This window comes from Rhea americana, unplaced genomic scaffold (assembly GCF_003343005.1).
Source record: "Rhea americana isolate MKP2758 unplaced genomic scaffold, rheAme1 scaffold_99, whole genome shotgun sequence".
Classification (NCBI taxonomy): Eukaryota; Metazoa; Chordata; class Aves; order Rheiformes; family Rheidae; genus Rhea; species Rhea americana.
The window spans coordinates 2,383,606-2,410,240 of NW_028187188.1; the positions used below are offsets into that span (position 1 = coordinate 2,383,606).

At 40.4% G+C, this 26,635-nt stretch overlaps 1 protein-coding gene across 1 annotated transcript; it reads left to right on the forward strand.

Moving 5' to 3' along the window:
- The first annotated feature begins 324 nt into the window (after window positions 1–324).
- On the forward strand, window positions 325–26,635 carry TET2 (tet methylcytosine dioxygenase 2). Its single transcript, XM_085325659.1, has 10 exons — window positions 325–408; window positions 2,175–5,556; window positions 7,836–7,926; window positions 11,504–11,597; window positions 12,776–12,984; window positions 13,807–13,957; window positions 16,084–16,173; window positions 18,687–18,824; window positions 20,339–20,699; window positions 21,957–26,635. Exons 2-10 carry the CDS (start codon window positions 2,220–2,222, stop codon window positions 23,357–23,359), a joined length of 5,874 nt encoding a protein of 1,957 aa, XP_085181785.1. The 5' UTR covers window positions 325–408; window positions 2,175–2,219; the 3' UTR covers window positions 23,360–26,635.

The window sequence follows — 26,635 nt, forward strand, 5'->3', positions numbered from 1 at the left end:
CAGATGAAAACATTTTTTTAAATAAATAAATATTTTAGAAGCAGTTTGACAGTACAGTGTTAATTACTACGGTTCCTTTTATTTTGTTTCATATTTGTGAAATACAGCAGCCTACACACTCATGTCTGAGTTGTGGTTCAGCTGCAGTTTCTAGCTATGAAAGGTGTGAAGGCAAAGAATCATTTTCAAATTAGGCTGACATTTTATTTTTGAGAAACTCTGGGAGCATAATTCTGCAGCCCAGCCTAGAATGACACATCAGAGGAATCCTTTTCACACTGCTTTCTGTTAAGCGTGGAATATAGTCCCCTGGGAAAGCTGCAARGTCTTGTGGCACTTTAAAGCTAGATTGAGAAAGATATTAAAATACACGTGGATGGGAAGACGCCTGCCTTGTCAGGAAAACAGGTAGGATGGACAAACATTCTTTTCCATCTTCTTATTCTCAGCTTTTACTTCAAAAGCTGTGGGTTTTCTGTTTGTTTGTTTGTTTTTTTGCTAAGTAGCAGTATTTGGCAAAACAACTTCCGTCATACAAAAGGTAGTCTGGAGCACAGACAGAAAAGAATTTCAGGAGGTTGAAAGTAAATCTAAGACTAAATTTAGGATAGGGAGAAAATAGGTGCAAGTCATCCCAGAAGTGCTTGCCAGTCAAAAATTTATGTTTGAATATTCTGATACTGAAATCAGAGCTTTGAGTAGTGAGGATTCTATGCAAGTAATGAATCTCATGAACTAATCTTACGTTAAAAAGCATTTTAGAATTGTATTACTCACTTTAGTAATGCAGTACTGCACTTAAAACTGTATAAATGAGATATTCCTTAGTACCATTTTAGTAAAANAAAAAAAAAAAAAAAAAAAAAAAAAAAGTGTAGGATAAATATGTAAGCAGAGCAACTGTGAAAGGAGAAAATTTCCACTCTAGTAGTTCTTCCTGTGTAATGGCAGTAAGAGCCATGCGATTGTGCTGACTCTGTAGTTCAACCAGGTATGACCTGGTAATGGAGAACCCTTCGTTTTGCCTCTTGTACAAACTGAAACCTTCCTGCCAAAAACACGCATGAGCCAAAACCTTCCCTGTGCAATCTCACATCTGTAACCCCCTCTGTCAGTCTGTCTTGTGTCATTTGTAACTGTTTGAGAATCTCAAAGCCAACAAAGAATAAATTACGAGCAGAGTCAAACAATGGCTTTATCTGTGTTTACAGGGATTGTGAATCTCGGGAAGATCTATGTGAACAGGATTAGATTGTCATTACATGGAATTTGTTCACTGCACATTGTCAGTACTTCTATGCAATGAAAATTTTCATTTTATAAATAAAATATAAAGGTTATACAAGAAAATGGGATTTTCCATCCAAACAGGGAAGAACGAGTTTTAGTTCCACAGCTGTGGGGCTCAGTTCAAAATCCATATGCATAGTTTAAGCCATGGCCATATTTGGTGGCCATAAATTAAAAAGAAAATTAATACATGAAAAATGTCACTTCTATCAAACCTTTTAGAAATCTCTTAATTTGTTTCTATCAACATTATTAAGATGTTGATGAACTGTAAGAATTTCTATGGACAGCAATCAGGCATAGTTTTGTCTCACATGTATGTATTGTGCCACTTGTATGGTCTTTGGAATGCCAGTTCTAAAAGACCCTGTCAGACAGCTTAAGAGTAAAAAAAAAGAGGGTTTTTTCTCCTCTAATTGGCAAGCTTGGTGGCAATAATCCTTCAAGTCAGACAAAGGAGGTTTGGCACACTATAATCAAATAACAGGATTAGCACCAAGTCTGGGAACCACAGTTTCTGCATGACTTTCCGCCTTACTGAGGAGTCTRTCTATACAAATCACACAAAAGCAGAGAATACTTCTTGCACCATTATGAGAGATTTTTTGGTAAAATATCTGTTTGTGTCTTAAATGGGGATATGGAGCTGCAGTTTATTTTCACACTCTCTTTTCATCCCAAAGAATAAACGCCCAAGAAAAAGGGATAAACGGAGGCTGCAAAATCTGATAGCATTAGTGAAGTGAAACCCCCTTAGGTGTGCCTGTGAGCTCACGYTGCATGTGAAAACGAGTGAGGATGACAACCACTTGAATGCTGCAAGAATTGTCAGTAATCTGCTGTCCATCAAGCAAACCCAAAATCCCATTTCTTTTCTCTTTCAGATACGTTCAGAGGGTAGCCTTGTGGATGGCCCCGGAGCAGGCCAGATGGAACAGGACAGAACCAACCATGTTGACGGCAATAGATTGAGTCCATTTCTAATACCGCAATCTTCTCACGTTTGCCAGACAGAGCCTTTTTCAATGAAGCTACAGAATGGAAGTCCAGTAACAGAGAGGCCTGAAGTTGAAGTAAATGGTGACCACGAGTGGCTATTCATTAAAAGCAACCACGGAGTGCCCCACGTGAAGGGAAATCCAAATAACCGAGTTAGCCCTGACCTTTTACAGGAAAAGAAAGTATATTCTAAATATATGCAAAATGGTGGGATAAAACGCACTTTTAGTGAGCCCTCTCTGTATGGACTTCATCAGAGCAAGAAATTTAAACAAGACAAAGAAGTAAACGGAGAAAAAGCTGAGCCAGAAGATAATTATGAAAAACCAAGTGTCTCCAATTGTTACAGTGAGAAGAAAACTGAGAGTTTTACAGGACAAGAAGATGAAACTCCAGATTTGAAACAGACTTCAAGATACAACAGTGTTGGTTCAGAAAACCCTCAAGACCTCCTGGTGCAGAATGAGCAGGAGCGGGAAAACGTTCATTGTCACAACAGGGACATTGTCTTACTACTTAAGAACAAGGCAGTGCCAATGCCTAATGGTGCTACAGTTTCTGCCTCTTCCATGGAAAGCATGCATGGTGAACTCCTGGAGAAAACACTGTCTCAATATTATCCAGAACATGTTTCCATAGCAATGCAGAAGAACACATCTCATATCAATGCCATTACCAGTCAGGCTACTAATGAGTTGTCCTATGAGACAACGCATTCATCCCATACCTCAGGGCAGATCACTTCCCCACAGACCTCAAACTCTGAGCTGCCTCAAGTGCCAGCTGTAGTGGTTACTGAGGTCTATAATGCAGAAGACTCCAGTAAACCACCTGTATTGCCAGGTAGCTATTCACTTCAGAAACCAGAACTACAGCTACAGCAGCAGATTCCAGGCTATGATACACACCAGTTATCTGTAGGAAACAGTGCTGTTCRTGGAAATATAGGGCAGGTTCCCAACCAAGACCTCTCTCTTAGTTCCAGCAGTAACCTGCAAGCTCAGAAGGCCGCTCTGGAAAGGTTTTCTGAGCAAGCAGAAAATAATGGTGCTTTGTTTAAACAAAACTCAATGTTTAATAACGATTCCTCCGCTCCTCCTGCTCCAGAAATGAACAGTGCACTATCCGTTGCGGTGCAAGAAGGACACCATTCCTATGACAATAGAAGCAATGAAACTCTTCCTAAAGAGATTAAGAATGAAGGGCAACAGCAGGGACCAATGTCAGGAAGTCCCGGCCTCAGCCAGCAACAGCTTCACCCTCAGCAGAGACTTCCACAGCAGCCTCAGGCATCACAACAAGATGTCAGTGAAAGCAACCCGCAAGCTGCTACGGCCGCCTCAATTCAGCAGCGCCCAGAAGAAGTGATGCCAACATCAGAGCCTCCCATCCAAAACTTGCAAGTATGTGGAAGTGACAGTGAGTTGCAGCAACACTATCAGCATTTCCCAGAACAGMGCAAACCCGATATTCCTCCCGAGAAAGAAAAGGACCAAGTGAAAGAGTCTGTGCAACAGGCTCCACATTACTCAAAAGCAGCCTGGATAGAGTTGGTCTCCACTCAGTTTCGCCAGAGAGAACCTCCTCAGAAGCCCAACGAAGCATTATTACGCTCAATTCTTCAATTCCAGGCAAATACAGCCGAACCAGCCTTTACAAAACAGTATGCTGGAAGTCCTGATGCATTAAAGGGGCCATCGGGACAGCCCCAGAACCAGAAGATAATGCAACAGGAACAAATTCCTCTGCTGTACAAAAGCGAGACCTCCCAGCTACAGCCGCCTCCCCCAGCTGACCAGCAGCTGCCGTTCCAAAAACACTCACCACAGCCACAGCTCACGAAGATGGATTCCCTACTCAAGTCCCAAGTGCAGCAACACCCTACGCAGCAGCTCCATCTCCAGCAAAGGCAAGAACAACAAGCCGAACAGCCTTTAGGGCCCCCACTGAAACAGCAGCACTTGAATCCCCAGCCAGGGGAAAATGAGCAATTCTTGCATTCGCACATTTTACAACAGATGCTTCAAAAACAGGCACAGCAGACACAACTGTCACGCAGTCCGCAGCTAACCCCAAACCAGCAACAGGCTCTGCAAATGAAAAGTAAAGAACTGCCTCAAACCCGCTCCCAAAGCAACACCGAACAGCCGCTAGACAGGACAGCCTTCGGTCAGCTTAAAGCAGATGAATGTTTTCAAACTGGGAATAAGTACATGAAATCAAATGCATTCCCATTGCATAACCCTCAGCTAGGACTAGAGCAGGTCCAGAGCGTGAATAGCAAAGCTCCCCTTTACAGTCAGAAAACGAATGCTGGTCTGCAGCATCCCTGCCAAAACAACGTGCACTTGATTTCTGAGAAGAAGGAGAACGCCGCGAATATTGAACGCTTTGGAGCAAACAAAATGCAGGACTTACAACATGTGCAGTATTTTTCAAATAACTTGACCCCAAAGCAAGATGTGAATCACTGTTTTCAAGAACAAGAACAACAGACACAACAAGCTTCAGTTATACAGCTACCACTCCAGCAAACACAAGGCTATAGCAGTAGCCTGAATCAAGATATCCCTAGCCAACAAGCTACACAGATTCCTCAGCGGTACTTACCACACAGCCAGCAAACTCCCCTACACTCACAGGACCAGAGAGGCTGTCATTTTCAGTCCCAAACCCATAAGGATTTTCAAAAGCATGCTGCTCTAAGGTGGCATCTCTTACAAAAACAGGAGCAACAAGCATATCAGCAACCCAAAACCGAGATTGGTCCCAGTGCCGTGCGTAAGCCTATAAAAATTGAGGCTGGCTTAAAGTCTAATGTCTGTATGCGTCCATCAACTGGCCAGTTGGAAAACAAAATGTGGAAAAAAACAATTAAACAAGAGAATCAGCACTTTGGCTGTGAGAATATGCAACAAAAGAGTATCATTGAGACAATGGAACAGCAGCTAAAACAGATACAGGTCAAATCACTGTTTGATCACAAGACTTTTACTATCAAATCACCCAAACATGTGAAGGTTGAAACAGCAGGCCCCATTACCATACTATCAAGAAATACCAGTGCTGCAGAATTTGACAGTCAGACCCCCATCTTAGATCAACAAGCAAACTCCTCTGCTGAGAAAACCCCGACCAAAAGAACAGCTGGAACTGTTCTCAATAATTTTTTAGACTCACCTTCCAAGTTATTGGATACTCCTGTAAAAAATTTATTGGACACACCTGCCAAAACCCAGTATGATTTCCCATCTTGCAGCTGTGTTGGTAAGTGCTGAGAAATGTACTAAAAGAGACTAGTTCAAAGTAAGGAAATTAGCCTTCAAGCTGAGATTGTGGGGGATAGTTGGATGTTTTTGTTGCARAGTTTTTTTTTTCAGAACAGTAATTAGTAAAGACTTATAAACCTGTAGCTCTATACACTTATGCRTACTACACTTATCCAACACTACAAATGGGCTCCTTTCAATATTTCATAAAGCAATTATCTGTCTATTTTTTGAGTCAGAATGTTTATGGATGGTATAAAAATATCTGATTTATCACCTCATATCCATTCTCCTTGAGCAGCAGACAGATATCGACAACATCCTGATAAAAAGTAGGTCAMAACTTCATAATCTAACTTGTTAGCCAAGGTCAGATATAGCATTTATAAAATACTTGGGTCCAAAACTTCAGATCCTTACTCCAATTTGCATTCAAACAGTGAAATTACTGATGTTTGCCTCAGTCAGGCCTAGGCAAAGAAGGGATGCCAGATTCCTGACTTGCTGCAAAAGTTTTTCCTTCCTTTCACTTGCTTGTCATACGCAAAGCAAAACAAAACAACAGTTGCTTTGAGAAGCTACAGAAGCAGCGCCAAAAGAGCAGTGCAGGGGCCCTCACTGTCCATCGCACCATGCCTSGTCCCCAAAAGCTGGAAGAGTAGAGCAGGGGGAAGAGAAGCAGCAGGCCTGGCCCCATAGCCCCCGCTGCCCTGCAGCACCGACACTGCACCCTGTTAGCTCTAACAGGCACTTTTGGACTCTGCTTCTGGATGAATTTTGCACTGCTGTTTCAGGCTGAGGAAAAAGGTACACGTGCTTCAGCACCACCACCACCATCATTATTGTAGTTTCCCTTACTGATAGCCCCCAAAAGCTTGGAATTTTGTACCAACTGAAAAGGGAAAGTTGAAACTGCAAAACAGACCTTTTTGCCTTTTTGAATGTTTAGGCTGTGATCTAGATCAGTGCCTAGATCAGTGATGATCTAGGGGAACAAAAAGAGGAGGTAATAAATTTCCAGCACTCCTAGGAAGATAAGAAAACTGGAAGCCAGCTCCTTGCTGTTTCTAGTTGCTGTATAAGAAACAAACTACAAAATGTAGCTTTTTAAACTCAGCAGTTCTGGGGGCTTTTTTTAAGATCATTTCTCCAACGGAGTTGGCACAAGTTTTTTTTTTTTTTTTTTAGCAACCATTCATTCTTCTCGCTGTCTTTTTATCCAGTACAGCAACTGGGAACTAAACAGAGAGAGCTTATTCTCCTCTTACATTTTAATTCTTCAATATCCATTTTAGCAGACCCTCTAGGAAATAATGGAGCATTAAACCTAGTTCCTGCCCTCTTTGAAGAACCTAGTGCCATGAAGTGATTGATAGGGCTTACTGCTCTTTCCTACTGATACTTCTTTTTTAGGGAGATTTAAATTAAGCCATTTCCCCATTGACATGTTCAGGTTTATAGCGTGCCTTCATCCCACTTCCAGAGGCTGTGTGTTAAGAGCAACATCACCTCATTTAGCCTTTGGAGTTAACATTGCAAAAAGCATAAAGTCGGCTCCTTCCACTACCCACTAGTGAACCCAAGCAGAGCTCAACCGTTTCTTACTTACTGCTGGAGCCTGCCTGCTGCTATCAAAACAAACGTATAGCGTATATTGTGAACGCTGACGTGGGCCAACCTAAACACAGAGAACTGAGACAACATTCTTAGCATACAAGTGTTTTGGCTAAGCCTTGTGCAGGATTTCTTTCAGCAAACTTGCTTTTCTCATTTCACACAGTCTCTTTTTGTGAGTGGCAGGAATTCTGTACGTAACCTTAACGGCCACTTTCTCAAGCTGCAAGTTCCTACACTATAACACGTCCGCAGAAAAGCAAATACCGTACAGCTCACTAAGGTCAATATTTGCCATTGTTATCCCATTTATCCTCCTTTCTAGATACTGGGAGAGGAGGAAGCGGGAGAAGGAGAAACAATTGTTCAGTGATAACTGGAAAAGGCCTTTTGAATTTCAGTGTAAAGCCTCAGATGTGAAACAACTACTTGTGCTAGCAAAAGGCACACAGTCTGTATCACAGCTATTTGCAGAATTAGCCACGTGCTTTGCATGTTTTGTACAAATTGCATGAGCATACTTTGGACATAAGTATTTGAAAACTCAGCCCTCCCAGACCAATACAGCACTATTCCAATTAGCTAGATGTAAGCTTTGCAATGTGACTTTTTACATTAAAGAATTAAGCTTCAAAGTAATAACCTTTATTTTGTTTTAAACAGAGCAAATTATTGAAAAAGATGAAGGTCCTTTCTATACCCATCTAGGAGCCGGTCCTAATGTGGCAGCTATTAGAGAAATCATGGAAGAAAGGTAATTAGTGCAAAGGCACAGGGCAGATTAACGTTTATCCTTTTGTGGATGTCAGAATTTTTCCAGCTTTTGCACATAAAGAAATAAACAATTGCAAATCAAGTAATTACTTGTAGGCTTAGCTACTCCAGTGTTGCCAACATTACGCGCTGTGCTATTCACCAGAGAGTCACAATATTTGACAGGGCTAATAGTCTGCTGGCTGGCAGGCTGTGCACTTTGAGACAGATGCCAGCAAACCCAAGCAGGAGCAAGTATTCACCAGCCTGCCAAGCAAGACTGCTGGCAATGGCCGTGAAAGCAGGCATGGACCTGGTGTTCCCTCTGGGTAGGAGAATGCCAAGGTAGGGGGACGATGGAGAGCAGAATACCAAACTCCAGTATTACCTTCTCCTCCCACCATTATTAAACATATAGTATCTCTAAAGAGAGATACCTARCTCAGTCACTTCCAGAGGACTACAGAGTTACTGGGTGGGATTTACAGGAATCGGTAAGTAGCTTTTTGACAAAACATCCCCCTTCCACAGAGAATTGCATATAAACAGCCTTATCTCGTGTGGGGAGAATTCTCMTATCATGTTGCATCCTGTGATGTATTTATTACATCAAATCCAAGCAAACAAGTGATTTTGGAATGGCACAGAACGGACACCTGATCTGTGTGATTTAAAAAAATGCCCAAGTGCAAAACACACCATCATTTCAACACTATTTAAATTAAGAACTCCATCACACAGAAGTGTCTCCTCCACTCTGAATTCTGCATTACTTGTGGCTTTTGGCATGCATWGACACTAGTAGCCAGATTTTTAGAGGTATCTGGGAATGCAGTTCCCCCTCTGAACAAACAAGCAAACAAAAGAATCTCCTCAGTAAGTCGTAGACAAATGGAAATTTGATTTGTTAATACCTTAAAAATCTGGACTTCCAGAATTGTGAAGAAGCTCAAGCTAGCTGTGGAACCAAGAGCAAAGAGGTGTCACGGCAGTGCTGTGTCTGAGCTAAGCAGTTGTTGCGCTGCTCTCAGCAGGGTCTGCTGGCCTGCACTCATTACTGCGCGACTCTGGACCACTGAGGGCRTTTTAAACCCTTCGTATTAACTCTAGGTGGTTAGTCCAAAGGTCCTTTCTCTGCTTTCTTAGCACTTCCCTCCCTGTGATTCCTGTGCAGGGCTTGCCCTGTTTTCAGCTTTGAGAGTGGCTCAGATGCATGCAAGCTACCTAAAGCTGCTGCTTCCTGTGCAGGGGGAGTGAACACTGACCCTCCTGAGAAGCTTGCTACAATTTCTTATTTCCAGAGCTCAAACTGACCGATTTATTCCTTCATATTTACAAATAATAAATAAAACAGGGAAGTCATTCATGTCATGCTGTCAATTATTAGAGATGAAATTGTTTGCATTTCTTGACTTTAAATCGTGATTTTTCATCCTTAATATTGACCTCACTTTTTTTTTTTTTTTTTTTTTTTGCATTTGATTTCATTTTATGTTGGCAGAAGGAAATCCTGAGAGATTAGGTAACATGCAAATACTCAGCAGAGTACAATAGAAGCTAATTGAACAACAGCTAGTTTACAATTGCTCATATTGCATGGAGTGTGTGATTCCATGACTGAAAAACTCTGGAGCTGTTTCTTATTAGCAAATTTTGCATCCCTAAGTGAAAAAAGCACTTAGCTGTAAAGGTACTCTCAAGCACAGGGGTGCAGTTGGTGACGTATAGTAACGATTTAAGCACTTTTGAACTAGCTTCCCATGAATGTGGGTTGATTTTTAAGGTATTACCACTGCCAAACAAAACAGAAATGGAATTCCTACTTACAGTTGATATTTTAGCTATACTAGAACAAATATCTTGCAGAATCTGTAGTGGATGCCTACATTCTACCTTTTCCTTCTCCCAGTCCCTACTTTGCACTCAGTGAATTTTGCTCAGATTGCAAAGCCAGTCAGCTTTGCTCTGCAAGCAAGCATGACAAACATCAGGCGCAAATTCCTTTGTGACAGTTGAAAAGAATTGAGACAAAGTCCATTTAATTTTCAGTGTGTAATGTACAACATATTTCTACAGTGGCATACAAACAGTTGTGTTGCAATCGAGATTAGCAAACTGATAGAAAACATTAAGACTTAAAAATGTTTTTTGAGAATAATTAAAGAAACAAAAGTATACTAACATGCTAGCCTAAGTAGGAAAAAGTGACTTAACAGTTGCCTGCAGAACATGTGTATTACAACGCTATTTCATTCGTATAATTTCCTGTGACACTGAAATTTCACAATGAGATCACATATAAGAAGCAGCATTTTTCATTTGCTTTAAAGGACTGAAGTTTAAATACAGGTATTATCTCTTAAATGTGTCACTAAGATTTTAGTGCACAAAAAAGGGATGAAAGTTCATAAGTTCTCAAAGTGGTATTAGACGTCTGTGTTACATGAGCAAATATTGTGGAGTGCTATATAGGTAATGGGCAAAGGACAAGGAGACTATGATTTAGTCCACACACTTGGTTATTTTAAATAATGTAACACCACTGAGGGCAGCAGAATTTCAGAAACGCTGCTGAAGTAGAGTTTGCCCAGGCCCCGAAATGCAGCCGAGTCRGCTCCCTAGCCGGACGCGTACGACTGCAGATGCTGAGGTTTACARCCGCGCAGCCCGCCAGCCCCGGGGCGCGCTCGCAGATTGGCACCCCGGCTGCGGTGGGAGAACATGCTTGGGAACAGCCTAACAGGCCCGGCACTTCTCCTGTTGAGCCAAGATTTGCTTCACTTAGCATTTGTCACGTATTTCCAACCRGCAAATCAGAGGCCATAGAAAGGTGATCTCGTTTGCTCTGGGTAATAGCACTGCTTGCTTTGGGGGCTAGATTCTGCCTTGAGTGCATAATCCCCTTGGCTGAAGCGTCACCTTGATGCTTCAGCAAGAACTAAGCTTGCCTGCCTTAGTCTCAACAGCCATAYGAGTGACATCATTTGAGGGCATCTTGCAATCCTAATTCAGTATAGAAGTGAGGCAGAAGTACAGAAATCATAATTTTTAAATGGATGATAAAGGAAATAGATACAAAGCAAATTAATCATGGCATAACTGATTCACATCGTATCAAGCATAGAAGCGCAAGCACAGAAAATTAATAGAGCGACTACTGCATGCCAGCCATTCTGTGACAACTTCATTATTTATAYTGCAGAGTAATAACTTTAAATTTAACCTAGAAATTAAAAAAATATATATATAAAATTTTCCCAGAATTAGACTTCAAGTCCACCTTTCAAAATGCCAGCTGAAACAAATTCTCTACAGAAGCAGTTAAAAGGTTTGGGAACATTAATATGATATGGRCAAATTTTACTCATCTATGATGCCTTAAAAACATTCTCTTATTTCAACACATCAGTCCGCCACCATAATAAAACGAGCAGGATAAACGGTGTTACATATCCCTCCCTGTTTGTAATTAACAGCGTGTATTTTTTTAAGATAAGACTCACAATGTGCTCCATCTTTTAAGTGCTCATGCAGAACCAAAGGAATCTGCTTATTGTACATATTTTTGTCTGTTTAAGATTTGGACAGAAGGGTAAAGCTATAAGGATTGAGAGGGTTGTCTACACTGGGAAAGAAGGCAAAAGCTCCCAAGGATGTCCTATTGCTAAATGGGTAAGTGATGTCCACAAACATTAATACCAATCTAGCTCAGCGTGATCGTCCACGTAAGCAGATGGCAGTGACATGTTGTTGTTTTAGTTAATGCTAAGAAACGTAAACCAGCTGAGCAGAAAGCCTGTAGCCTGCTCCCATTGCCACTCATACTCCATTTACTTGAGTTGCCTGGAGATCAGCAGGGATAAAGTTTGGCCTAAAGGTATCAAAACCAGAGAAGGAAAGCATTTTCACTTAGATCTAAGATACACAACATCAGACATTCTCCTTCCTGCTTAATTTACTTTAGAAATAAGCCCTGCAAAGTGCACCACTGTGGTGTTTTTAAAATGCACTCCCAGTTCAAGGCAGTTGTTAGTACACCCTCTTAGCAAACATTGCCTTGCTTTGGCACAAACATTACTGAGTAGTTTGGGTGGGTTGGGGAAACACAGGATGAGGAAAAACTGATACATAATTGCAGTCTTTATGCATGCCAGACTGCACCTTCTTTCAGCAATGCCCACAGTAGCAAAGGCACCAAGCAGCAAGGACACCCTTTTTATTTGAACAGTATCTCCTGCTTTGTTGTTATTGCTGCAATGTTTGTACGTAGTAAGGGCGGGCAAGGTCACAGCATCGGGAGGCTAATCAGAAATTTAGCTGTTTAACTTCAGGAAGAAAAGGGAGAGAACTCCTATGTCGAGTTACTCGGTCCCTTCCCCTCGCTCCCTTCCTTTCCCCTCGTGGCGCCTGTCCTCAGTGCAGATGTCCGCGCTGCGGAGGTAAGCGTCTCGCCGCTTGCTTCCTCTTGCCCCTAATCAAAGCGGGCCAGCTGTACCGTAACGTAGATTCAGGAGAATGTTTCTGCCAAATCCGAGCACGGGGAATGCTTCTACCAAGCTAGTGTCCGCCACCGTGGCTTTCCATGCCATCAGTAAGGATTTGCATCTCGGAGCCTGGCCTTGCTTCATTACATGGAAAGGGGGGCCCTGGCCCATATCACTAAATGATAACAATCTGCGTTGCCAGATATAAAGAGAAAGTAGAAGCAACTACCCTGCCCCCTGCCCGCCCTCTCTCCCCCCCCCCAAAAAAAAAAAATAATGCTGAGGTTCCCTCCGCTCTTGCTCTTCACATTAAGAAACACCCTGTTTGGGTTGGGGCTCTGTGGGGGTGTGTTGCTGTGCACGCAGGTAGTCCGCAGAAGCAGTCAGGAGGAAAAGCTACTGTGCTTGGTGCGCGAGCGAGCAGGCCACACGTGTGAGACAGCAGTGATCGTGATTCTCATCCTGGTCTGGGAGGGGATCCCGACAAGCCTGGCCGACAAGCTGTATTCCGAACTCACTGACACCCTGAGAAAGTACGGCACACTCACAAACCGGCGGTGCGCCCTGAACGAAGAGTAAGTAAAACAAAGGGGACGCTCAGCAAACGTACAGCTGCACCTCCGCCCGCTCTCGTACCATGAAATGTGCACACCTTTCAAGCTATCTCTTTCAGACAGCTTGAAACCCCATAAACCTTTTGAGAAAAGCAAAATAAACATCCTTGAAAATAAGAGGAAACATCTTCCCAGAGTTAAGAAGCATCTCAGTATATTTAAAACACGGCATCTCTGCTGGGCCTAGGACAGCAGATACCTCTGCCTCTTCTTTGTCATAAAAATTAGATGCACTAAATCATACTGGAGGCCTTTCTGGCTTCTACAGAAGCTAGCTTACATCTAAAGGAATTACCATGTATCTTTTTCCCCATGTCTTTCTGATGGTGAAGAACACTTAGGCCAAAACTGACTTAGTAATGACTATGTTTTACTTCCTTTGGCTTTGTGGGTACAGTCTGATTTCAGAAATTGTTGCCTAACACCTGCCAGAGCACTCCACATGCTTACAGTGCCATCCACAGAGACCTTGCAGGTACCTTTCATATCACTGCCTAGTGAGGCACCACCTACCTAAACGTATCCTCTTTTTGATCCAAGCCATGTTTCTCACAGAAGTATAGGAAACCCATAGACCTTGCTTTGCTGCCGTGAAGTTATTCATTCCGATAAATTCATCTGTTACAAAACATGCAACTCCCTCTTTCCTTTCTTCGTTATTTACTGGTGGAAGAAGATCTGAGACCGGTGGCTTCCCACAGCACTGGCAGAACACTGACACCCACTCTGAGCGCTACAGGCTGCCTCGCCTGCTGCTAATAGCTGTATTCTCTTATTCTTTAGACGGACTTGTGCATGTCAAGGGCTGGACCCTGAAACTTGTGGTGCTTCATTTTCCTTTGGTTGCTCCTGGAGCATGTACTACAACGGTTGTAAGTTTGCCAGAAGCAAGATTCCAAGAAAGTTTAAGCTGATGGGGGATGACCCAAAAGAGGTTGGTGCCCATTTTTAAAATGAAACTTGCCTCGTTTGCAATGAAATGTTTTCTGTCACTCTGCAAGTAAGAGATACACTACAAGACACCAGGGGCCAGAGCCCTGCTAGAATTGCATACGTGCAGGGTGATTAAATAACTGCCAGTCAAGACTGATTGATTCCAGTCACTGAGACAGCTGAATTGACTGTCTAAATTCTGACAGCTGGTTAAAGCCCTGAGACCTGAAACCATGTTTGCAGGCTTTCGCAATTAGAGGAGAGGGCACGGCCTGAATAATTGTGGCTGCGTTAGGCCTACAGTCGGGCATTCCCCAGTGACAGAGTGGAAGGTTTACCAACTGAAGGCATACAAGATTGCAACTGGGAACCGGAGTAGACTTCATGCAGACAAGTATGTTGAAACTCTGAGATTACAGTAGGGAGACTCATTCTACATACAGTCCCGCCCCACAGACTGGAGTCCAGACTGGACTCTGTATTACAGCAAAAACAGTTGAAAACAGAGTAAAACAACATTGATTTTACCTTAGGCACACGGTATCTTTGAAGYTGCGGTCACAGTGAGTCCTGGACACCTCCAGCTATTCATGTGCCTGGGAAGGTGTAGTGGCCTGGTCTGTTTTTAGCATGCATATGCCAATTCAGTCCCTAGACTGCTGCTTGTGTGCTGTTGCATAGGTCCACAGCTTTCAGTGTGTTCTGGCATCTTAAACTCGAGCATTTCTTTTACAAGCTCAGAGAGCTGGGCATGTTTGCAACTTATGGACTACGCTGAGAATAGCATCATTAACATTTTTCCTCCCCGCTGCCCCCGTCTTGCCCCAGGAATTATAAAATTGCTCTCCTACAACCGTGTGGCACAAAGCCCTCTTTATCATAACCTGCAGCCCTAAGCCCCCCAAATTTTCTAGGCTGCAGATAAAGGCCAGAGCCAACCAGGGCACCCTCCGAGCCTGCATGGAAGAGATTTACTTCCCATGGAAGCCAGAACTGGGCAGGGAAAATGTTTTTACCCTCCAGTCTCGTTCCCACACAAAGTCAGGGGGGCGGGAAAAGCACGCATCCAGATCAGGGGGTGGTTAACACACAGCAGAGGCAACCCAAATAGGACCCTCCCCAACAAAAACTAGAAGTAACACAAATGGTAACCTACAGGCTGTACAAAAGCTCCAGGTTTCGGCAGCAGCCACAAGGTCACAACAAGATATTTTTGACCATTTTATAATGTCATTCTGGATTCCGACAAACTCAAAGTTTTACCAGGAGATACAGAATTGTAATGTACCAGACAAAATGCACCCTCAAACCCATAGCTTTTTAACAGCTCTTCACACCTTCACTGAAATATGCAAATTTCTAAAAGCAATTACAGCACTCCCTGACACCTCTATTTTTTTATGCACTTGAAATGAGGCCCTTATTTTTAACTAAGGAAGATTTTGAATATGGGATTCTCATCCTGCAACAATGGGGAACAGCTTTGGAGTAGATTATTGGAATACTTTTTTTTTTTTTAAGAGCCTTTCATTTTGAAAGCTTGTACCTCTCCTTCTTAAAGGAGAAAGAAAAGTGGTCATTCCTAATTCTGCATCACTGACTACTAGACATGTCCACAGTTCTTGATTACTAAAGAACTGGGAACTTGGAAAAGTCTGAAGGATTGTAGTAATTGTAAATTGCCGCAAGAAAAGATAATTTAAACATGTTGAAGTGTTATTATCTCAGTAGTGAAAACCCTTAAATTAGTCAGATTAACCTGATGGAGCATTCCCATATTATTTCTCTTGAATTTTCTAAAGAGAAATATTATTTTCCCAAAACTCCAATAGGAAAAATAATGAAGGTCATCATGCTTGGATCTAAAATATCTCCGTGTTGAAGAATGTGATTCTTTTTAATATAAATCAAATTGAGGTTATGGTATGTTATGTCCTCTCACGAGGATCAGAGTTTTGTGGAGATCAGCATAATTAAAAGAAGATTGACAATAGTTGTTGTGTAAACAGGAATGACAGTGATCTAGACTTTACACAACTACCTATGAATTGTAACAGACCCTAACTTGTTAGATCCCATGCATATGGTATAGACATGTCATTGAACTTTATTTCATCTGGCTAACAGGAAGAAAAACTAGAATCCAATTTGCAGAATCTATCAACCCTGATGGCACCCACCTACAAGAAGCTTGCACCTGATGCATATAATAACCAGGTACGCTGGGGGGAAAAGGAGCCAGAGCAGCCATGCAAATAACTAGATTTTTACCATGTTTTGTTAATGCTTCATCCTTTGGTCAAACCATTACGTACATTTTGCGCTAGTACTACTTTGACATTGGGCTAAAGCCAAATGGCAACAAACAAAATCCTCTGTTTCAATTTAAATGCCTTCAAATGGTATATATGTGAGCCACTAAAGAAAATTAATCTCTGTACCTGCCTAATGACAACAAAGTCCTGCTTCACGCTCGAGCAGAACTCTGCAGCTCTACAATATAAAGTATCTGGCTTTAGCGTGATTCACAAGCCAAACTAGCAAAACAGCTACAAAGATGGTGTGAGATTGCTAACAGTGTCAGGAGGCCGTGTATTATATTCATGTACTTGAGTTCTGAAACCACAGTTTTGGTTCTGCTCAAGTGGCAAATTAATTTAGCTTTCACCAAAATAGCCATTATAGACATGCTTTTAAAATGAAGCTTCGTATTTAAACACACACATGCACACAAGTGCCAGCACCAGCATTCTTGCACTAGGGGAGAACACATGCATATTTTCTGTCAGGCAGTAGTCACAGATGTTGGCACATTCTAAGCCGTATGAGGTCCCCCAGTTGTGGCTGTCTCTCACCTCTACTTCTTTACCAAATGTCTTTCAGATATCTGCATCAAAATTTGATACCATGCCCCTTGCAAATGCTTAACTCATCTTCTTCCTTGTCTTTGCTGAGGTTCAAAACCCTTTGACAAAGTTTATAGTCTCCAAACTCTATCAGCATTACAGCAAACTATGACATTTTCTTGCTGTCCTATTGACAACACTATGTCTAAACAACCTGTGAAAATACTCTCTGCTGTAGCAGTCATCAGAACAAGCTAGGTTTTGGAATGCAACAGAAACAGTAAACTGTAATACAAGACTGTCCATTTTAGTTTTATTTGTGGTAAGATCTACTCTTGTACTGCATATTTGGTAGCAACTAGGCAGAGTAAGCAGGTTCAGTACAGACTCACACGATTTCACTTACTTGATCAGATAATGTTTGGAGACTCATTATGGAGGAAATTGTGGCTGTGTGCCCATTAGCTGTGGTTATCTCTCCAAATATCTGAGAGTCATTCTGCAAGAGAAGAAAGGAAGAGGAAGAAGAAAAAATGAGGGGGTGGCGAACAATAAAATGCTTCTTTGCTTGGGCTGCTTTTCTTTCCCCACAAAATTCTCTACAGAACTTTTCTCCATGTAAGATACGGTTCTGCCTGATGCTTGTTGATGGTATATGCTTTTACGAGTTTCAGTTTTTATCTCATATAATAAACCATGCAAATAGCTTGCCTATTTCAGGAATTTCATGCAAACTTTATTTTTGGGGGGAAACCCTGGTCAAGCTACTGTCATTGGCTTTAAAGAGAGGTGATCAGGGCCAATTTTTCTGGTGGTGGTAAAAAGTTATAAAAAGAAGCAGCCCTAAAACCAATACCCCTTTGAATCCTGAAAAGAAATGCAAATTTAGATTAGAACAAATTAGATTTGTAAATCTAAACCAAATAATAATATTTCAAAATATTCTTTTAATTCCAAAGTTTACATGTTTCAAGTTTTGTTTTGCTTTTATGTTTAGATACCAGTGATAATAAATACAGCAATAAGTAAATATTCCAGTTTTAAAAAATAAAAATCAGAGAGCAAGCTAAACATTTTATTGATGAACTTGGATCAAAACTTGGCAAAACCTCTAATTTCACAGTAACTTTTAAAAAGTTCCATTAAATGTACTAGTTGTTGGTTTTTTTACATTCATTAGAAAAGTTTAGGAATTTCAGCAAAGCATTTTACAAATTTGGTTTAATTTTCATTTTATAAATAAAATACGAAACCAAAGGTTGTATGAGGCTTGGTATACTTTTAGGTATGGTTTATTATTTCATTATAAACTTTTGTAACGCTCCTTAATAGTAAATATATGTATAGAAAATACAGTCTGGGCTGAATTCTCTCTCTTTTTGGTCAGGGGTTAGTATTATACTGAAGCTAATGAAATATACTTCTAGTGTGCCAAAATATTACAAATCAAAAAGCAAATTATCATTTTTTATGAAATCATTCTGAAGTCAGTTCACTAAAGTCATTTTCCCTAAATAACTTGGTTCTTTTCCAGTCTACACAAACTCTTCCAGTGTCAGACACTGAAACTATGCACTTTGTCATGTAAAAACACAAACTATTGGCAGAGAATCAAAAATAATATGTGAGAAAAAGTGTTATTGGCTAATTTCACAGTCATGGCAGTGACGGAAGGTAACAGGGAAGAAAGCAACAAGGAATGACGTATGAGTAAGAAACCTCTATAAAATAATTGCTTGATTTTATTTGCCTTTAAGATCTCTATGTTACTACCTCCAAGATGCTAGGAGACTTGCATGTTACAAAGACCGAGTGCTCAGTGCTAATTCCGTGTAACAGAGTATCTGCAGGTAAGTTCCTGTGACACCTGTGCTCTCTTTCCAGATCGAGTACGAACACAGAGCACCAGAGTGTCGCTTGGGTCTCAAAGAAGGCCGCCCGTTCTCAGGGGTCACTGCCTGCCTGGATTTTTGCGCTCATGCTCACAGAGACTTGCACAATATGCAGAATGGGAGCACACTGGTAAGTCAGTGATGCACACAGCCTCCTTATTTCAGCTGTAATTTTATATATTTTATTCATTATTTTCAGCCTGTTTAAATTCATAATTACGTAATGCAGAATGATACAGAAAAGAAACATTAAGCAGTAATTGAACTAACTTATTACCCCCTACACAATTGTTCATTCAGATGAGTGAGGCTTATGATGGATTAAAGAAAGGTTTAATATAGAACTCGTAAAAGAAAGAAATTGTGGAGACAACTGAAGGAAGGTTCCAGCAGGGCCAAAATGCCCATTTCAACATTTCTGGAACAAAACATTTTATAAAATAAAAATGGAAACAAATGGTAGAAACAAATGGCTTCTTTCCATAATTTTCTTTTGAAGAGATTTTTGAAAGTTGGGATTTCGTTCCTAGTTGGGATGAGCAGAGAGTCTGTAAGCCTTACCATCGTTCTTTTGTTCATCCAGTTTACTCTCTTCTATTCAGAATTTGAGCATTTTACAGCAAAGGTTCTATAGAAAATACCAGGAAAACTCTGTTTTTCAGTGTACAGTAGATTACTTCTGTTCCCTGCATACTTCCTGCATACTTCTGTTCCCTGCATTCTGTGACAATACAGTTGGGATAAACAGGGAAAGAATAATTTCAATTTTGAATAATCATTGTAATTTGACATGATTGCCTTGATTCCTATACACAGAGGAGTTCTTTTATGACTAAAGAGACTAACCACTTTAAGATCAACTAAGTTTGTCCTGTTTCCAGGGTTTGACTTTATTTACAAGGCAACCACCACCACCAAAATATRTATTTCTAGCTGAGCTTTCTTCCCAAGATTGATTGATGCAATAACTTGGCTATRAAATATACCTGTATCAGCCTCTTTTTCCACTGAGATACTCCCAATACCTGTTTTAGCTGGAGCTAACACAATAAACCTGCTGCATGATGCAACAGTAGCTTCCTTAGATCTCTATGCAGTGTTCAAGCATTGACATTGGAATGACTTGCTCCTTTGCAAGGCCCTGGAACCTCCCACCATAAGGGGGTGTGAAATACAATGGCACTATTTGATATTCTCCACCATTTCCAATAGGCAGCTACCTAATGTATTATAGCAAAAGAGAAACAAACAAAAAACAAAAAAAACCCCTTTGGTTGAGTTCAAAGTGCCAGTTCCTGCTGTTTTAGCATCCCAGCTACAGTACCATCCACCACAGTTCATTTCAGCATAAGCAGTACGTAACTATAGTTTCAGCACAAATATAAGAAACATAAATATATATTGTATTGTATTGTTCATGTATTTTGTATTTACATGAACACTGTCAAACAGAGCAACAGAAGACATGAGACTGCAGGCTTGCTGTGATTTGCATAAATTGTACAGAAACGTAACGCTTACAAGTAACTCGCCAGACGGCGACACTGACAGTGCGAGCGCAGGGTGAAACGTGCAGGCTAGCATTTCAGGTCTCTGCTTCTCAGGTGAGTTGGAGAGAGTTGCGCTAACCTGCCCTTTTGACAGGTTTGCACACTAACTAGAGAAGACAATCGTGAAATTGGCCAAACACCAGAAGATGAGCAGCTGCACGTGCTCCCATTGTACAAAGTCTCTGACGTAGATGAGTTYGGAAGTGCTGAAGGCCAGGAGGAGAAGAAGAGGAATGGCAGCATCCAGGTCCTTACCTCCTTTCGCCGGAAAGTAAGGATGTTAGCAGAGCCTGTTAAGACCTGTCGGCAAAGGAAGCTAGAAGCAAAGAAAGCAGCAGCAGAAAAGCTTTCCTCCTCAGAGAACGGGTCTAGCAAAGCTGAAAGAGAGAAGGCTGCTGCAGCACGCAACAAGCAAGGCAATTCAGAGGCAGCTGGCCATGCAAAGCAGCTAGCAGGTAAGCACATGAATCCGATCAGGATCTTTATCAGTACTGGTAAGCTTCCTGGAAATTAGGATCATTGATAATGAGTCTCAGAAAAACCCATTATTCTCAACACAAGCTCATTTTCAAGTAAAAAGCAAAGGTTCTTGAATGTAAATGTGGATACTGTACATTTATAAAGTGCCAAATCATGGTCCACTCTGTAGAAGCAGAAGAAGAGATGCTGTGTTGAGAAGTCATTCACTGTTGGTTAGTTAGCACCTGCAGAAGTCAGGTGCTTTTGCAAATCCTGCTTGCCATCCAGTGCACTGTTAAGTATCTTTACCTGACTAACAGTGACAGAAGCCATGAAGGAAACAGTGTGATGCCAGTCCCCAAAAAGAGTGACCTACACATSACTCATTGGTTGCTGTAGATTCAAGTTTAACCTCTTTATCACTATTACTATTTTCTGTTTCAAGACCAAAAGCAAAGCAAGTTCTTCCCCAGTGGAGTAAAAGTTTACAAATCCACTTAATCCCTGGCAGTTTTCATCAACAGATCTTAAAGAGTCCTGGGCATAGGAGCTCATCATGACTATTTTGTTGTTACAGTAACTTTGTCAGAGAGGAATAATGTGATTCATTCAAGGCCACCCAGAAGATCACTGAAATGCCCACAAATGGATGTCAGCCTTTCTGTGACTCAGTCTAGGGAACCCTAACCATTAAACTATGCCATTTCACTTTAATGAATTATATTTTTTCCTCTTTTCTATGTTTCAGTTATTCTCAGTTGCTACTGAACTGTTATCCTCATCAGTGAATGCCACTTGTTTTTTTACATACAGCAAGGGACACTTTTGAGACAGATCTATTTATATGGCTGTTCAAGAGTTATTTATTTCTTCCCMGTAAAAGACAGTTACCTTATGCATGGCTATTTGGGTGCACTTTGATGCTCCATTTCATGGGCTACTTAAATGACAACTCAATTCGCTGGATTATGTGCGTGTGACTGAGCAGATTGCACTGCCCTCTTTTCCTCATGGCCACTAGCGTCTGATCTCACTGGATGCATGCCATAAAGGAAGAGTAGCTTTAGTATTTATTCAGCTTCTGAGAGGATGGTATTTGAGATAGTAGAAAGGGAACCTCTGTTAACATATCATATGATATGCTTAGAAATTTCATAGATGGTTATCATGAAGACACTCTATAATAGAAAGCATGCATGTTAAAAAAAAAGAAGAAGAAAAGCTTTTTTGTTTATTTCTTTTTACATCTACAGATCTTTTACGTCTTTCAGGACCGGCCACACAACAGCAGCAGCATCCACAGCGCACTCTCCCTAACAACCCTCAGTCAAATCCTGTTAATTCTTACTCGGGTTCAGGTTCTGCAAACCTTTATGCGAGGTTGCCTAATCCACCCAGTGCTTACCCAGGCTCTTCGTATACTTCAGATCCTTATGGAGGGTCCAGTCCCATGAACCTCTATACAACCTCATCACAGCCTACAGGTTCTTATTTGAATTCTTCCAGTCCCATGAACCCTTATTCAGGATCACTAAGTCAAAATAACCAATATCCACCCTACCAATGCAATGGAAACGTACCTATGGACAACTGCCCCTCTTACTTGGGCTCCTACTCTTCCCAGCATCAGCACATGGACTTGTATAGGTGTCAGAGTCAAGACCCTATGTCTAAACTAAGTCTACCACCCATTCAAACATTATACCAGCATAGGTTTGGGAATAACCAGAGTTTTGGTCCCAAGTACTTGAATTATGGAAACCAAAATATGCAGGTAGACTCCTTCAGTAATTGCACCATTAGACCAAATGTACACCACGTAGGGTCTTTTTCCTCTTACTCCACCCATGAGGCTGATGGCCATTTTATGGAGGTTGCCTCAAGATTAAAATCTAATCTGAGTAATCCAAGCATGGACTATGCCTCCATGAGTAAGAACAGTGAACATCACCACGTGCAGCCCCCTCCGCATTTGGCGCATGAATACCATTCTGCTCCAAGTATATTTAGTGGTGCTCCTAATTCGCTGCATCTCCAAAATAAGGATAGTGAAATGATTTCACACACAGCTAATGGTCTGTCTAACATGCTTCCAGGTCAAAACCATGATAGGACTACTCCCCAAGGTGGTTTAGATAAAACTGATGTGCTGAATCCAGAAAAAGCAGAGGATCCTGATGAAGTCTGGTCAGATAGTGAGCAGAGCTTTCTGGATCCAGAAATTGGAGGAGTGGCAGTTGCTCCATCTCATGGGTCAATTCTCATAGAGTGTGCAAAACGTGAGCTCCATGCAACAACCCCCCTGAAAAACCCCAACAGGAACCATCCCACCAGAATATCCCTTGTCTTTTACCAGCACAAGAGCATGAATGAGCCAAAACACGGTCTGGCTCTGTGGGAGGCGAAGATGGCTGAGAAGGCGAGAGAGAAAGAGGAGGAGTGTGAAAAGTACGGTCCAGACTACGTGCCTCAGAAATCTTACGGCAAAAAAGCAAAGCGAGAGCCCGCCGAACCTCACGAACCCTCAGAGCCAACATACCTGCGCTTCATCAAGTCTCTCGCGCAACGGACACTGTCGGTCACCACAGACTCCACAGTAACTACATCTCCATATGCCTTTACACGGGTTACAGGGCCTTACAACAGATATATCTAACATCATACCTTTGTCGGTTACCTCATCTGAAAAAACAACACGGCTGTAGGGTAGTTCTTGTCTAGGTTTGGGGGAAGATAAGGGTGGGGAAGGAAACAGTGTTTTCATGAAACTCATCAGTGGGAAAAGCCTCGGCACACCAGCAAAAAGAGGTGATCTTACTAGCGCACTTACTTTCCACTGATTTTTTTAAGTGGTCACAGATGGCACGTAGGAAACAAGACCAAAGCATCCTATGCAAAAACAAAACAAAAAAGTGTTTCACAATTTACATTTGAAAACACTGGCTCCATTACTGAAAGAGATAATCTGCAAATGGATTTTTTTTTCTTACAGTTTTGCACATCTGTGACCACTTTTAATATCATCAAGTTTGCATAGTCATGGAACAGGAGCAAAAAAAAAAACACCCTAAAAAATAATACTGTAGTATTACAACCGCAGGAATCTTAAAATAACATCTGGTGCTGAATCTATGATGTACTGAAATACTGGAATTATGGCTTTTTAACATGCAGTTTTTACTGTAATCTTAATAGTCTCTTCATTTTATTTAACAAAGTAGATACATATAAAACATAATGAATAGACAGCAAAACACTGAATTTGTTTGGATATTCTAAAACATGGTGCTATCTAAGAGAATGGTGTCTTTATTTTAACAGTTGAACAGTTAATGCCTTTATAACAGTTAAAATGTCAATTATGTACTCAAATGTTCTTCAACAACAGGGAGGACCTTTTCATTCATGTATGTATTGAATTTACCTGATGTTAAAATAAGCTTCTTTTTAACATATGGGAATTACAAAGACCTCTGGATTTTGCTCATCCAGTCAAGTCCTAGAAAAGGACGATAAAATATAGAGAGATATTTTTTTTTAAATAGTGTTTCAAAAGCACTTTGTCTACCTAAGCTTGGCAACTTGAACAATGCTAAGGTACTAAGATTTTAAAATGCAAAGATAATTTTTTTAAAAGAAAAAAAGCTTTTAAATACTTTTGTTTTAGCCGTGCATCTGCTAGTGGGCTACATATCCATTTTTAATACAGTCAGTTATGGTAAAAATGGGGCTTACTGGATACAAGGGAATACTTTAGTACACAAAACACATGTTTTTCTGGTGCTCATCTCACAAGCTATACTGTAAACTGTTTTCTACAATTATTATGACAAGTTCATTGCTCAAATGTGTACAGTTTTAAGGAAGGAATTTTATATTAACCACAGGTAATAATTAGCAGCATGCGACAGATTACAACTAGTTAGCTTGGGCTTCTGCTGTTTTTAAAGATCTGTATGCTCTTCAATATCGAATGGCAGATTGCTTTTGTGTTGATAATTATGTACATTGTGGTGTAAGTCATTTCTTGGTGCAAGTGTCCTCTTTTCCAGGAAGATTGAGCAGACTGATGCCTACACAAGATGAATGAAACAGGGTTAGTTCTGTGTGATTCCGTTGATTAAATAGAAAAAAAAAATAGGCAGCTGGCTTGCTGTGGTGGTTTTAAATCATTAATTTCTATTAAAAAAAAAAAGCAGGAGAGTTGTATAGTAAATTAAATTGTAAACAAAACTTTTTTTAACGCAATGCTTTAGTATTTTAGTACTGTAAAAATATTAAATCTATATATATTTGGGTTTTGAGCTGAATTCACATCATGGTGCTACTCAGCCTGCTACAAATATATCATAATGTGAGCTAAAAATACATTAAAAGGTTTGAGTGATGTTCCTACTTGTCATATACCTCAACACTAGTTTGGCAATAGGATATTGAACTGAGTGTGAAAGTTTATATATTGTATACCATCTTTCCCCCCCCGATAGCCTTTGAAAAAAAAAAAAAAACAAAACAAAAAAACTCTCTCAATACTTGACATTTAGCAAGTATAACTTGAACTTCAACTTTTTTTTGGTTCTAAAAATTCAGGGATATTTCAGCTCATGTTCTCCTATGCCAACGTGTCACCTGTGTGTATGTAAAGCTGTTGTAGGTTAAATATATTATTCTTAGATTTTCTGTTTTGTTTTTTTTTTTCAGGGATTTAATGCTTTTCTTTTGAATCCCTCCTCTAATTTTTCTTGTACATGTATTGATGTAACTAAAACTAATTTTGTAAATTTGTTAGCTCTTTTTATTGTAATGAAAGTGTTTAAGAGATTTAGAATGTTTTGCCTGTTTCAAATGAATAAACAAGAAGAAAGTAGAATGCACTGAGCTGATTAAAGGGAAAAACGTAAGGCAGGGGTTTGGCAAGTGACTGTTTGCTAGAGTTTTTCAAGTCACTCTCTAAACAAGGCTTCTTGGATACTGTAATGAATAAAATAAAATATAGAAAGGTACAGTCTGTACAAGGGCTTCCCTAAACATGCAAACCTCCATGTCCCAGATATATCTTGTGCAATATACTGTAAGATTAAGTTTGGTCGAAATAAATTTTATCTAACAGAATCACAACCTAACTCAAGTGAATCAAAGGAGGCCTTTGGGTTTTAATCGTCAAATATTTATTATGGCAATTTTGTTTTTTAATTCCCAGTCTGTGACTTTACCCACTGCATTGAAACAAAAGTTTCACTTTTTTAAAAAATTTTAATTATGGCTATATATCAGATTAATTAAATCATTATAAATCTTCATCTTCTGGTGATTTTTTTTTAATCCTATATTATTCACCTAATCCGTAGTAGATGTTTGGTTAATATGCCGTGCACCGTCATTTGCCAAACTGCTGGCAGCAAGAGCAGGAAGCTTAGTTGGCGAATCAGTTATGTATTGTAAATACCCGAATTGTAATTTTTGGTGTACAGAACCCTGCCTCAGTTGGAACGAATGACAAAGCAGACAGAATTGCTTGTATAGGATTATCAGGTTGACTATAGCCATACTTGAAGATGCTTCTGAGTGGTGTCAACTTTACTTGAATGAAATTTTCATCTTGATTGACGCACAGTGGTATAAAGTTCACTCCTAAAGCTAGTGGTTAACTTGTGTAGGAAACTTTAGCAGTTTGACACTAAGGTAATGAACTTCTGTGTGCATTTTCTATGCTTATGTTCTACTTTTTTTTTTTTTTTTTTTTTTTTTTTTCTTTTTTTTTATTCATTTTCATGAAATGTTGGTATGTCTATAAAAAAAATCTGAGGATGGTTATAAATACTGTAAGTATTGTAATGTAATGCAGGTTATTTGAAAGCTGTTTATTATTATATCATTCCTGATAACGCTGAGATGTGGGTGTTTTTAATAAAATTTATATTTATTTAATGCA